The sequence below is a fragment of the Acipenser ruthenus genome, chromosome 6, assembly GCF_902713425.1.
Source record: "Acipenser ruthenus chromosome 6, fAciRut3.2 maternal haplotype, whole genome shotgun sequence".
Taxonomy (NCBI): Eukaryota; Metazoa; Chordata; class Actinopteri; order Acipenseriformes; family Acipenseridae; genus Acipenser; species Acipenser ruthenus.
The window spans coordinates 12,553,318-12,568,339 of NC_081194.1; the positions used below are offsets into that span (position 1 = coordinate 12,553,318).

A 15,022-nucleotide genomic window follows, 5' to 3' on the forward strand; every position below is an offset into this window, starting at 1 on the left:
AAACACAAATTAGTATGCATAACAATATATCCCTGTGCCGACAGCCAAAAAAGTTACATTACATACCTACCGGTATATTATATGCGCTGTTTATCATGCTTAAAATTAAAAAAATAAATAAAAAATAAAAAAGATATGCACTTAAGCACTATATAGGTAAACAGCAGTGTGGAGTAGTGGTTAGGGCTCTGGACTCTTGACCGGAGGGTCGTGGGTTCAATCCCAGGTGGGGGACACTGCTGCTGTACCCTTGAGCAAGGTACTTTACCTAGATTGCTCCAGTAAAAACCCAACTGTATAAATGGGTAATTGTACGTAAAAAATAATGTGATATCTTGTAACAATTGTAAGTCGCCCTGGATAAGGGCGTCTGCTAAGAAATAAATAATAATAATAATAAATAAATGTTTTTTTTTTTTTTTCAAAAGAACCATAGGGAAGTTTTTTTTAAAATAAACTTTTTTTTTTTTAAATAAACCCATTCAAAACCCTGCACATTTGCTGATTTTCACCGCTATTTTTTTTTTTTTTACTTCTGACCTCGCGTCCACTCAACAATGCAGCGGCAGAAAATGAAGTACGGAAAGTTACGAGGATCAAAACAGAGAGATTAACGTGCGTTAAGCGTTATTAGGTTTTTTAGTTAATCGCAGAAGTTAACTGCAATTAATTGACAGCCCTAATATATATAATATATATAAAGAGTAAAAAAGTTGCAGTTGACTGGACATGTAGCAAGAAGAACAGACCATCGCTGGACCAAAGAGATACTAGACTGGATCCCAAGAGATATAGTCCGAGTTCGAGTCCAGGCTATTCCTTTGCCGACCGAGGACGGGAGCTCCCAGGGGGCGGCTCTCAATTGGCTGAGCGTCGCCCGGGGGGTGGGAGGGTTAGGTCGGCCAGTGTGTCCTCGGCTCACCACGCACCAGCGACCCCTGTAGTCTGGCCGGGCACCTGCGGGCTTGCCTGTAAGATGCCCGACAGCTGCGTTGTCCTCCGACGCTGTAGCTCTCAGGTGGCTGCATGGTGAGTCCGCAGTGTGAAAAAAAGCGGTCGGCTGACGGCACACGCTTCGGAGGACAGTGTGTGTTCATCTTCGCCCTCCCGAGTCAACGCAGGGGTGGTAGCACAGGTTTTTGTCTTTTCTTTTTACATTCATGTGACCCGGATGGCTTGTGGTGATGTCAGACCAGAAAGTAGATACACAGGACTGGGGAATGGAAGCGCTGATGCACACGTTTAGTGATAATAAATAAAAGGTTTAAACAAACACAAAACACTTATACAAACGAAACGGCACACTGGCCTAAATAAACAGACAAAACAGACACAGAACAAAACTAACAAGCATCGTACTGGTGTATACCCAGCATGTGTAGCAATTGCTTTCTTATGGGTTATTTTTGCTTTACCTCCTGACTCTCGTTCCAACTCTGAACACACTAACCCCGAGTGTGAGAACCGTACTCCTTTTATGCAGCTGTGCCGGGACTCGATTGCTTGTTAATTATTCAGTCTAGTCCGGGCACAGTCTGCACGTAAACTATTTTACACCCTCGTGCCCAAATACCTACATTTTAAATACTAATAGTCCCACACCCTGTATTCCAATACATACATACATACATATTTATAATTTCAGAGACAATCCAATCTGTGTCGTGATTCAATCTGCTGTTTTCCAGCTGGGTTGCCTGTTCTTGGTCCAGTAAGAAAAATAAATTAAACTTGGACTCCAATGTTCAGTTTTGCATTACACAATAATGGATTACCAATTCTGGGCATACCTCCCAAATAAACCTGCATTGCTGGGATAAACAATACTGCATAGAGATGGGCTAAATGCACTAATGCATTGCTTACAAAGTCTACCCTTCGCAAGCCTGATCAATAAAAAAGCAGGGCTGTGTGCCATTTATAGCCTCTTTCAAACTTTAAATGTGAGGTTATATTTCATGATTTAATTCTTATAGATATACTGGTAGAGAGGGATTTGATGAAAAAAAAATGAACAAATCTGTGATATGTAGTACTTTACACACCTGTATTAATGGACTGTTCTTCGCAAGACAAAATAACATACAGCATAAAATCTATAAAGTAGTACTAAAAATTAAATTTGGTATAAGTTACATGAGACTTGCAAAAAATAAATCTTTGTCAATTTGTGATACAATCTGCTGTTCATTTCCTTCCCTGGCAGACTGATAGTGGGCTGGATGCTTGGTTGGCTGGTGCATCCATATGCAATACTCCACAAATTACTAATGATTCACGGTCTCAATTCTCAAAAGTAATGACTCATTCTGAAGAAAAGAATAAACTGTCTCTGGCTTCCCTGAAGGAATTACAGGCAGTAATCACTGAGGGATAACCACATGTCCCACCTGAACAAGTTGAACACCTTGTCAAATGAAATCATTGTCGTACATGCTACCCTGCGAGACCTGCACCCTATTGACAGTGTTATGACGGGTGCTTCAAGTTATTTTGTCCCAACGCTTCATTTTTAAGCGTTCAGACCACACGCTGTTTATGAAAAGTATTGCTGGCAGCCACTACACAGAGCTGTTCAATAGAACAGAGATTAACAGCAAAGCCTTGGCAGAGGTTACCGGAAGAGTGTCTTTATTATTTTTGGTCGGAAAGGATGAAGTGGATTTACAAAGAGTGACTGTATTTTGTATCTTCTTAATTGCTAGGAATGCAATAACCTCTCAGTGAAGTAAATTGGTGAAGTACAAACCCACACACAGTAAAAAGAATACAATAAAGAAAACAAGTAGGCTGTGTAGTAAAGGTTGGCTGTCGCATCAGATGACAGATGACGGAGGCTGTGTGGTCCAGTGGTTAAAGAAAAGAGCTTGTAACCAGGAGGTCCCTGGTTCAAATCCCACCTCAGCCACCGACTCATTGTGTGACCCTGAGCAAGTCACTTAACCTCCTTGTGCTCCGTCTTTCGGGTGAGACGTAGTTGTAAGTGACTCTGCAGCTGATGCATAGTTCACACACCCTAGTCTCAGTAAGTCGCCTTGGATAGACGTCTGCTAAATAAACAAATAATAATAATGACCCTGCCTTCTGCTTGAATGCCTATTGGAAACCTGTAACAAAGTTGAATTTAATGTTTGCACACTTTCATGCATTTTGTGAATTTTATTGTAATTATTTGGATTCATATTTGAAACAAATTCGACAATTTGTGCTCGAAACATTCTTTTTGGCATTTTGTTTTTATGTAAGCAGGTTATTTAGCATTTTATGTAAAAATGTGCTTCAGAAAATAATACATGATTTTCTTATTTTGTTTCCTTGGATTTGGAATCCAGTTTTCTAATACAAAAACATCTATAAAGAATTTTGACTTTCGATTGACTTTGTACAGAATGTAGCCAACCTGATGTACTGATATCCATGTAGAGAGTCTCTGATGTGAGGTCGGTCGTCTTGTCCAGGGTTCTGTGCCATTTTAAAACGGTAACTGTGGTGTGTTTAGACTGAGTTCTGCACTGTCCTGGTAGTCATGGAATGGCAGGCATGGAATACAGAAGGTCAAATGTTTTCAATACAATTGGATCCAACTAGGTCACCTCTGCAGCAGTAGTGTGGTGCACAAAAAAAACATACAAACTACAGTTTAGCATGCTTTTACTATGCTATACATATGCTATGCTTTTTTATATTGGTGCTGTAAGTTTCTTTAACCTTTTCATGACATTTTTTTCTACTGTAGGACCGCAGCACTGCCCTCTAGGGGGCAACATCTCCTAAGCGTTTCAGTCTGAATCCAGACATCACTCAGATTGAATGCCTTAAAACAATTTCATGCACACATTGGTGTTTTAAGACACTTTTTTTGCCTTTTAGCTTCATTGCCATAATGAACTTAATTGACCAAAGCTCAATTTGTACCCCTGAAATGTATAGTTAGTGCTTTGTTCCCTATTGTGGTTAGCCACTAGTCTCAGAAAGAATGCAGTAATTGTTTTATGTGTGGCATAAAACAATTGGAAATATTTTGTCATAGCACTGTGCAAGAAACATCTGGAATGTATGTGTGAGTCTATTGGACTGAGTTGAGTGGAGTAGAGACAAATAGCATGAGTGCATTTTAAAATATAGCACCAATGGACCAGTCTAGTTTTTTTTTTCTGGCCAGGTCCTACATACATAGTTATTGTTTTGTTGATGGTGTTCCTGGTGCAAGTAACACATGCAATGGCATCGGTGAACGCTGCCTTGTGTGCTGTGGAACACAATGAATGAAACGTAATGTTTGGGCAGTGTTTGAGTCCGTAAAAATACTGGAATGGCCCCCTGGTGTCAGCCAAGGGATTTGCACTGAACAGGACACGCAACACTTTTAGAAAGTATAAACAGCTGCAAAACAAGTCAGCGACAAGGCTTTAAAAGGACACTGCATTGCTATTGTAGACCACTAACTGACAATAATATAGCCCTATGGTATTTTTTGTATTGTTTTGTTTGTGTTCTCCATTAAAACGCTTATGCTCCTAAATTTCAGATATCTACGACACTTAGTTGCCTGTTATAATGCTGTGCTTACCCATGCTTTGTTAACTCTGATCCTAAAGTACATAATAAACCACAGGGACTGAGGATCTTGTCAGGGGAATTTAATGTAAACTGACCAGTGACTAGTAGTAATAATGTGTTTGCAGTCTTATGGGAGAGTTAGTACTGTAGTTCATTCCTTTTTGTCCTGTCAGCTGGTTTTCTCTGCTGTGTTATTTTTAGATGATCTAAATGGAACATCAGCACAGATTAAGCCGATGACTTGACAGCTGGAAATAACATATTATATGATCTCAAAAGGCCTTGCCAGTTTAGGCTGACAGATATGAGAGGAAGTAACTACTTAACTACAGCATTTAAGACCAGGCCATCACTACAGTATACCAACACATATTTGACCATTTTATATTATTATAGGACATCTTAGCATTGTGTGTTTTATCACAACGATAAGGGATAACCAAGTCATTTTATGGTATGCATTGCAGATTTCTCATGGCTGTAAATAAAAACAAATTATTTTCTCTCTTTTGGTATAGGTGTATGTGACAGAACGGCAAAGGGTTAGAGATACTCAGAGACAGTAACTGTGGGTTCAAGCGCTGGGGCGCGCATTTATCAAACAAAATAAAATAAAAAAAACTGCTCTCAAAGTCAAATAAAAAGGGTATACAAAACAAGTCTCGAACAGAAAACAAAACAATACTTTTGTCCGGCTGGGCATTCGCCTTCACAGACCAAAAACAAAATTATACAGGACCCAGCAAGACTCACCTAACTCCTTTCCCACCACTCTTAGAAGCCTAATTAATCATCAATTATTCAATTAAGGCTCCAGCCACGTTCTCACATCTTTTTGGCAGGGATAGGAATTAACCCCATCCCTGCCAACCACCAACACACAAACAAACACTATTTAAAAGCATGGCTCTGCCCTGCCACAGTGCATTAAGAAGCCTTTTGTCAAAGATACAGTATGTTAATTTTACTTAGTTTAAAGGGTAACAGTTAAATAGAAGCTTTAAAATCACAAGCTGGCCAAGCTGTTCGTTTTTCAAGCTCTAAGAGATTTCTTTAGTTCAAGCTGCTAGTTGCTGCTACACCACTTGATTGTGCTGTTGCGCAAATGTTGCCTTGCATGAGAAAACTGTAATATCTTATGCAATATACTACTGTTTATCTTCAGTACCTTTATCTTTTTATACCTTTCTGTACTTACCGGTAAATACAACAGCAATCATTGTATAAAACAGGGGTCTCCAATCCTGGTCCTGGAGAGCCCCTATCCAGCAGATTTTATAGGTGTCTTTACATCATCATTGGCTAAAGATGTGGAAAACCTGTTAATCTTGACTAATTAAGCAAATAATTGGTTGAATTAAGTAACTGAGAGATTGATTGAAACGAAAACCAGAAGCCCCAGTAGCTCTCCAGGACCAGGGTTGGAGACTCCTGGTATAAAATATTCGAGGTAAAGGGAATAGGTATAAATTATTTGAGTAGCTGGAGTGTTGTATACAAGGTTTTTATACTAGGTACTGTACACCTTCGATTGTGCAGCTCTTACACATGTCATTGGCCGCCTTATAGTGAAAAATAAGTGGGTACGTTTCTGTTATGGCATATACAGTATAAGCATAATATATACTGTTGATTAAATATTTTTATAACAGATCCCTCCTATTTGACACAAGAAAACATTTAACTCAACCTGAACAGTATCACTCTGTGCAGAATATCAGTATGGTTATCCTGTCTTCCTTAAAAAACAATATTACAGAAATGTCAGAACATGACATGAACGACTGCAGTCAGGTTGGGACCATAGTATACGAATATCCTTAAATACATTCTAATCACCTTTGTAGGGAGGAAAACACGGACATCAGAATATTTAACCAACTACAGTACAAAAAATTGTAGATACAGCAGCATATCTGATTTAAAAAAAAATAAGTCAAGACATAGTTGGCTTTTGATTTGCTGTAACACCAGTGTTTGCTCCAGGACTTACAGACTGAGGGTCAATGTTGCCCCCTCTCAAAATTTTATGGGGACATTTTCTTCAGTGAGGGGGTCAATATGTTTGATGTATCAGAACCAACCACCATTTCTTATTTGTGTTTGTTTTAAATATGCCAACAGAGTTTACTGATCTTTTGTTTCTGAAGAACCAAAAATAAAACTGTAGAGCTGTAGATACAACCAAGATGTCTCTACAATACTCACTGTCACTTTTGGGGAAAATATGATGCTGGTGTATCACAGAGTAGAGGATATTCATTGTACTAAATCACATTAGAACAAGGGTTTGCAATCTTTTTAAGCTGCGTACCCTGTTCCAAAAAATGTAGTCCACCGCATACCCCCATCTGAGATAGTCACAATAAAATGAAAACAGAAAAAGGTCTGTACAAATAAAATGATACAACAAAACACAAAAGCCTTGGAGTGTGTGAAGGATACAATTATAAAAGTTACAGTATTATATACTTTTGGATAAAAATAGTCCCTTAAAGAGGTTTATACTTGTTGGAAACATCAACCTCATTTTATTGGAATTACTCAAATTTGAATCTTGAGGGTCCCTGGTTCGTATACATATTTGGGAACTGGGAACTAAAATAATTATTGGTAGGAGGGAGGGACCCAGTACCCAGTATAACTTTCATTCAGTGGACAATACACACGTCAAAATACCATGGTAGGAAAGGGTACTCTTTCCTGGGATCTTTCCTGAATCGTCATAGCCAGAGCTCACAGAAGTACAAGTATACCAGTCTGAATATTACATGGAATAGATCGAGTAAGGGTAAAAAGTGAGGGTTTTGTTCACTTTTCCGAATGCTGTAGCTGATTTACATTTTCATTTTTAAAATTAAATTTTCAGTCATCAATATTTTATTTTCTTAGAGTTGTTCTATTTTAAATTATGTTTTAGAAGCAATGCAACATGCAATTACAATCAACATTAATATTAGGCAAAAAATCCCAACACCATGAATGCTCACAGAAGCTCTTTGTTTTTAGTTTTCTTATTTCTTATTTACATATTTACTAAAGAATTAGTTTAAATCATAAAAACATCTTGAGGTTGGGAACTCATTGTTGACCTTGAGGGGATTGGAGTATTGCCATACAGGATTAAAACATAATTTTATTATTAAAACAGTTGAATATATCGGTGCCCTGCTTTTAATTGTTATGCTTCTTAATCTATAAGAGAGGTTTCACAGTAAACTACATAACCTTCTACAGTACTTACTGCAGCAAGCAGTAGCCAAACTAAAAATATTTGTCTTCTACAATTAAACGTGGTAAGCAGGTTTCAAGGAGGAGGAAACTTTTGTCCCTGCACTAAAACTGAATGTAAACTAATTGATCTGCCTCCCTGATAAATAAGGGCAAATTAGAATACGGTATGGACATTATTGGAGGGCTGTGCAGAGTGAATATGCTTCTTTCTTCAGGTTAATAAGCATCTTTATCATGATCAGTCTGGATTTTTTTATTTATTTATTTTTTGTAGTGAAAAACATTTTAGGCTGTGTGACCTACAGTACTACCTTTCAGACCATGTAAACCTTCTCTTAAGGTATTTGCTTTTAATCTCCTGAATGATTAAAGCAGCCTGCCCTTCAGTCCCACCAGTTTGCTTTTACCCAAGATAAATATGGAAAAGAACACATGCAGTACCTTTGTTCTTCAAATTCTTTTTCCTTCTGCCTTTGCTAAAGTATATTCATTCTTTTTTGTTAATTTGTAATAGAGTGATAACATTTCCATCCACAAAAACTGTTGATATAAATTACACACAGCAGCATACCGTATATACATTTGAACTGACTAATACTCATCGGGGTGGTATGTTTACAGGATTAGGGTGGAAGATCTGCTTTTTTAAACAGAAAAGTTGTAATAGTTGCTATTTATGCCAAGCAAATATATGTATTTTTTTCAGTAACCAGCAGAACATACTTAATTCTGCAAATGCTTATCTAAAAGGTTCAAATAAACATACTTTTTTGAATAAGCATGACACTGCTAATGAATACCATAGTTAAATAACACACATTTTAAGCAGCCTCTTACTTGATTTAGGATTGGAAAGGCTGACAAGACTTGTTGTTCTGGTAGTTACTTAGACGGGGAGTCACTGCCTTTCAGGCAAACGGGAGGAGTCAGTTGCCTTCAGCCTGGAACACTTCCTACTCCAAGCATGCTTGCCAGTCTAAATCTCAAATTGTGCAGTATCTCTAAAAGCATCTGGAAGAACCTCGAAGAAAGATGTGGTGTCTCCCTAAGAGTGAGCAAGAGCTAAATGCACAGCTGGTGAAGCGGATGTGTTGCGTGGGTCAGTATACCTCCTCCTGTGTTCTGTTACAATTTCTTAAGCTTGCATAGTCCTTTGCTTCAGTGTTGTAATCACTGGTTCTTATTGTGTGCCTGAGCTTTTGCCATGGATGGGGAATGTAACTTTGTAACATTCAGAAGTGCTAGTTTATGTGGACAGTCATCAGATAATTGAAGCAGGAACAGGGTTTGTCTAGATTCAGTTTAGTTCCGAGTCCGAGACGATGGTGCACATTTACAAGAGGACGCTAAAACATCACAGTCACTTTGGTCATGAATCACCTTCGAAATAAAACCGAAAGTATGTTACAGAAAGTAATGTGGACATACTTGTGTTTCTGCTGTGAGAGTAGTTTTGCAGTTAACATTTTTTTTTAATGGAGAACTGTCTTTTTTTCTAAAATCACGGCTAAAGATTACCACTGCGATTATTTTGATAGTTTGACAGCACAAAGAATTCCCATTTAATTGATATAGGTGTATATTGAAAATGTGTGGTGTGTTACAGAAATTCACCTTTTTATTTTAATAAAAAGTAAATATGCTTTAAGATGACTGGCATGAAACATCCTGCTGTGGTACCATGCAGTAATTGCATACAGTAGTTGCCGAAGCAACAAGAAACAAAATATAAACTACAGACAGTACCTTGAGTAATGGAATAATAACAAGGAATATGAAATCACTGGATTTTCCTAAGCTTAGGAAAATACATTGCTGGGTTTTTTAATTAACGGTTACATTTACATTTATACACATAATTATACATTATGGTATATTATGAAGTATATTTTTAAACAAGTTTTTTTGAAGGCAATTTCTTCTCAAATTTCTTAATCGATTTTTTTTTTTTACACAAATGTATAGTTCATTAAACTTTCATTTAGTGAGATGTCTTATAAAGAAGGTAAAACTGCAAGCAGAAATATACATTTTTAAGTATTGTATCGTTCCAACATGTCACGCAATTCAAGGACATTTCAATTAAAGTTAAAATACTAAAACAATATTTTGTTTTATAATAGGTTGGTGGATAATTGGTACTGTAAAACCAACCTTTTTTTTTTTTTTTTGCCAGTCATTGTGCAAAACCATTTCAAAATAATCTTGTCAGGTTATATCAGCTGATCACCTTTCCATGTTTACAGATCTGCTGAATAGATATTAAGCAATTTACTGATTTTACCATTTGCCAATGGACTGGATTGTTTTTCTGTTCCAGTAAATTGTTGGATTTGTTCAGAACAGGCATGTCATGTTTTCCCTATATTAAGACAGTATGTGAACATTGATATTCTTCTATATACCCGTCCAACCCTTAAGCCCTCTTTTGACTGGAGCCTAATGTCAGCTGTGCCACTTTGGGGTTTTGTGACATGGTTGGTGTCCACCGGGTCAAAATGAATGTGTTAACTCCAGTGATCTATCATCTCCAAACAAATTCAAGGAATGAGGCTTCTTTAATATTGCTATTGTTTGCCAGGAAAGATTACAGTACATTATAATGGATTTACAGTCCATTGTACAGTGTAGAAAACATTTGCATGTTAACTTGAAAGTCTGCATTACATAAAGAGGAAATAACTTTTGCTGCTTGGTAACACATTTTTTAATGCTTGAATGAAAATCCTTAAATGTCAAAATAGCTTCTATTGTACATGAAACAAAAATGGAATCCCTGTACTGTATGTATGTTTGTTTGTAGGTAGAAAGTAAATCTCCCTCTGCATCACTCTGCCCATATCATTTCTGGATTTGTTTGTTTTTAGATTAATTGGGTACATTTGATTTTTGTACTGCAGATACTGCATTTCATTTCTGTTCAACTTCACTTAGAGGTCACTGTGATAAACCTATACTCTACTGAGATAAGCCACAGCTGGGTTTGTTTTAGAACCTCTGTGGTTATCACAGGATTACCGCTGACAATATATAGTTTATACTGTCCAAGAGGATTCATCAGTGCTGTAAAATACTCCAACAATCGTGGCGTATCCTGGCTGTGTGCACAGTAGGTTAACCATGTTTAAAGTTTAACAAAAATCTCATGCCACAATTGTACATTTAAACAATTGTATTAGTGTATTATTTCCAATATATTTTCTATACATGTCTAATGCTCAAACTACATACTGTACAGCTGTTTGGTTTATGTGGAGAGACAATGCTCTGCTTAATTGTCTAAACATTCATTGTTTTAATGGAGGAATAAAGGACAAAAATTGCATGAATTATTTAGCATGTTGCCATTACAGACATGTTGTCTGCCAAGAGAGGTTGTGCTACAGAGAAAGAGGTAGCACAATTCTTCAGACCCTTTATTTAATAAATAGAAGATACATATGTTTATTGTAAAAAATGTGTAACCTTGCCTTTTAACTATGGTATTATTGTCACTTAGTAAGTTACACAGTCTGTATGTGGGATAAGTATTTGTTTTTCTTCTGACAAAAGTGTTTAATCAGCATTTGGATTTTAAAGGGAATGACAAAGTAAACTTAAGGTTTTGATAAAAATTGTTATTGAATGAAAGACTGGTTCACAACTACAAACACACTATACACATGACAAAATAGACTTTATAGTTTGACACTGGGCTGAAAACCATTATGAGGGGCAGCAAACTATGTCAAATCATAGCCTTTGTTTCCTTAGATATATAATTTGAACAATTATTTTTCAACAGAGTCGCAGAATTTAAACAAGAAAATGGATTGGAGTCATGCATCTCAATTTGTGTTTCTCTTGCTTTGTTTCAGATGAGAGGGACAGAGTACAGAAGAAAACTTTCACAAAATGGATAAACCAGCATCTTGTGAAGGTATGGATATTCATCCCTAATATTGCTAAATTGGTTTTCTGCAGGATTCAGATGGTCATCCTTTTCATTAACTGGGCAAAACAGTGATTTCAATTATTAGAAAGTGTTATCAAGCAATTTCAGCATAGTCATCAGCACAGTAATTGCTATGTAATTCCAGCAGCTTATTGCTTGGTTAATAGAAAGCACAAACCTAGTTTTGCAGCCCTTAATTCATATTGGTACCCCATTTATAATTGTATGACTTCTACAACATGCGTGCAGATTCCATACTACATAGCAGCCTTCTCCTCTGTGTTGGTGATACTTAATTAGCTGGTGTATTCAAGACAGCTTCAATTACTGATATTTCACAAGGAACCTCTGGAGAACAGTCCCTGCAGAGCTATTTAAAAACCTAATGACATATCCGAATCTGGGGAAGGACGAACCTACATCCTGTAGAACATCTACTTTTTCATGATAGCGGTGGTAACATACAGTAATTGTAACTGTTAACATTATTTTATATACATCAACCTATTTAACAATAAACCCTAATTGATTAAAACAGGCTTTTAAAAAAGTTTAACAAAATGCTCACACAATACCCTATGAGATATTACTTTAACTGATGTTTGACTCTTGTACACTATAAGCAAACTCAGGCTGCCAGCACTTTCCTCACACAGCTCTTTGGGGACGTACTGCATCCAGAGAAGTTGCGCCATGGTGTTGGGGATAACTTGAAGGTTGTTGGCAAAAAAAGAAATTCAGAACAATGTGCTTTTGAATAATTAGTAATATTCAAATTGAATGGGATAGTAGTATTATTTGATAGCTCAGCTCTTCCCTGTGAACCTTTCTAACTGAGAAAAGTGAGTGAGACATAGAGGAATGTGTTCTTGCTGCTTAGCAACCCTCTCTACTTCAGTTGAGCAGTCTTTCTACTACTGACACTCTTACCAATGAGGCTAAACATCTACCCAGTAAATTACAATAACAAGTGCTGAATTTAGAATAGTATTGTAGCAGTCTTTAAAAAGACGCCACCTACTGGATCAATAAAAAAAAGCCGAGGCACGTAGCTCAAGGAAATTTAGCTCTTTATGAGCCAGCAATTCCCCAGCCTTACAGTCTGACCAGAGCCACTGGGGAAGGCCCTGCCCCTTCAAAACAATGTTGCTAACAGGAAACAGCAATGCAAGGAGAAAGAGCCAGAGTGCCAGGTTCATACTCACTGTCGTCCAGGTGTATGTCAAGCGCGGACACCTGTATTTCTGTCCTCTCTGATCTCAGTTAGATAAGATTTTACCAGAGCTAAATCAGATTTGGCTTTCTTGGATGTGTTTTAAATTTTCTTGTTGACAAATACAAGTTTTTCAAGCATCAGTGTCGGCTGGGTGTTTAAAAACAGGACAACGTGTTGAGTTTGTAAAGTTGTATTGTTTACCGTAACTTGAAAGTCTTAACTTTATTTACATCAGTGTGATACACTCTGAGCATGTGCCAGAGGATTGTTTTGTGATTGGACGAGAGTGACTGCAGACAGTGTTTTCGGTCAGGGGTGGGTGCTGAACTCAGAAGCTGCTTGTCTTAGTTCAAAACAGCATTGTAGTTGCTATACACAGTGATGAAAGGGCATAATGGCAGGCACAATATTCAGGAAATTCAAGATATTTGCTCACTGCATTACATTACATTTACCTTTACCTGAGAAGCCTGAATGCGATCTGCAGTTAGGTTGATAGTGATCTGGTAATGCAGATGGAAAGTGTAAATCTGTCAGGGTTTTATCATCCCATATCCCTGGCAATGGGATATATTGTAGTGGAGATGCTTCTATTTACATTACATTTGTAGATATAGCTATTTGATAGATACCTGTATATCTGCTAATGTAATGTGAAGATTGAGCTGATGTAATTAAATTAAGACTTTCAAGTTAAGCCATCTGTTAGATATATCTGGTCAGATGGTCAGCCAACTGTTAAAGCTTGGTATGGACATGCATTAGTACATACTTAATCAGACTACAAAACAATGCACGATCATCAACACGTGTTGAAAACAGTATTTTAAAATCTATTCTGCTGTTTTTTTTTTTCATAGCTTTTTTGGTTTAATCTCTTTCAGTATTATAACAGTGTTTCTAATAGGATTTTCATTTTATATTGGTCTGGACAGGTGTCAGGTAGGGCAGAGCTCTCTAAGAAAATGCCACTTCAAAAGGTGAGAGGCTGCTCATCACTAGATGAAAAGGCAGGGTGGATGTAAGGCGTGGCAGATTGCAATGTGATCACGGTGATTGCTATTGCAGGGTAGATGTAAGGCGTGGCAGATTGCAATGTGATCACAGTGATTGCTATTGCAGGGTGGATGTAAGGCGTGGCAGATTGCAATGTGATCACGGTGATTGCTATTGCAGGGTAGATGTAAGGCGTGGCAGATTGCAATGTGATCACGGTGATTGCTATTGCAGGGTAGATGTAAGGCGTGGCAGATTGCAATGTGATCACGGTGATTGCTATTGCAGGGTAGATGTAAGGCGTGGCAGATTGCAATGTGATCACGGTGATTGCTATTGCAGGGTAGATGTAAGGCGTGGCAGATTGCAATGTGATCACGGTGATTGCTATTGCAGGGTAGATGTAAGGCGTGGCAGATTGCAATGTGATCACGGTGATTGCTATTGCAGGGTAGATGTAAGGCGTGGCAGATTGCAATGTGATCACGGTGATTGCTATTGCAGGGTAGATGTAAGGCGTGGCAGATTGCAATGTGATCACGGTGATTGCTATTGCAGGGTAGATGTAAGGCGTGGCAGATTGCAATGTGATCACGGTGATTGCTATTGCAGGGTAGATGTAAGGCGTGGCAGATTGCAATGTGATCACGGTGATTGCTATTGCAGGGTAGATGTAAGGCGTGGCAGATTGCAATGTGATCACGGTGATTGCTATTGCAGGGTAGATGTAAGGCGTGGCAGATTGCAATGTGAACACGGTGATTGCTATTGCAGGGTAGATGTAAGGCGTGGCAGATTGCAATGTGATCACGGTGATTGCTATTGCAGGGTAGATGTAAGGCGTGGCAGATTGCAGTGTGATCACGGTGATTGCTATTGCAGGGTAGATGTAAGGCGTGGCAGATTGCAATGTGATCACGGTGATTGCTATTGTTCTACAGACATCTCAGTATGAATCATTTTTAAGGGAGTACTAACCAAGGTTTTAAATCCTTCTTCTGCTTCAGACCCATTATACCTGTTATTAGCACTAACTAGTTCAGATCCATTTTCCCAATAAAATGGGAGACCAGCGATGATGT

The 15,022-nt window shown here is 37.9% G+C and overlaps 1 protein-coding gene across 22 annotated transcripts in view; it reads left to right on the forward strand.

The window, feature by feature from the left end:
• Positions 1–15,022, forward strand: part of LOC117410837 (dystonin) — a 187,527-nt gene that overhangs the window by 41,035 nt on the left and 131,470 nt on the right. For 21 of the 22 annotated variants that reach the window (XM_034017703.3, XM_034017698.3, XM_034017701.3 and 18 more), the window contains one exon: positions 11,652–11,713. In XM_034017703.3, coding sequence (XP_033873594.3) covers positions 11,652–11,713 — 62 coding nt within the window. Of the gene's footprint in view, positions 1–8,754; positions 8,894–11,651; positions 11,714–15,022 lie in introns of those variants that run through there. The other variant, XM_059025024.1, reaches the window with a different exon arrangement.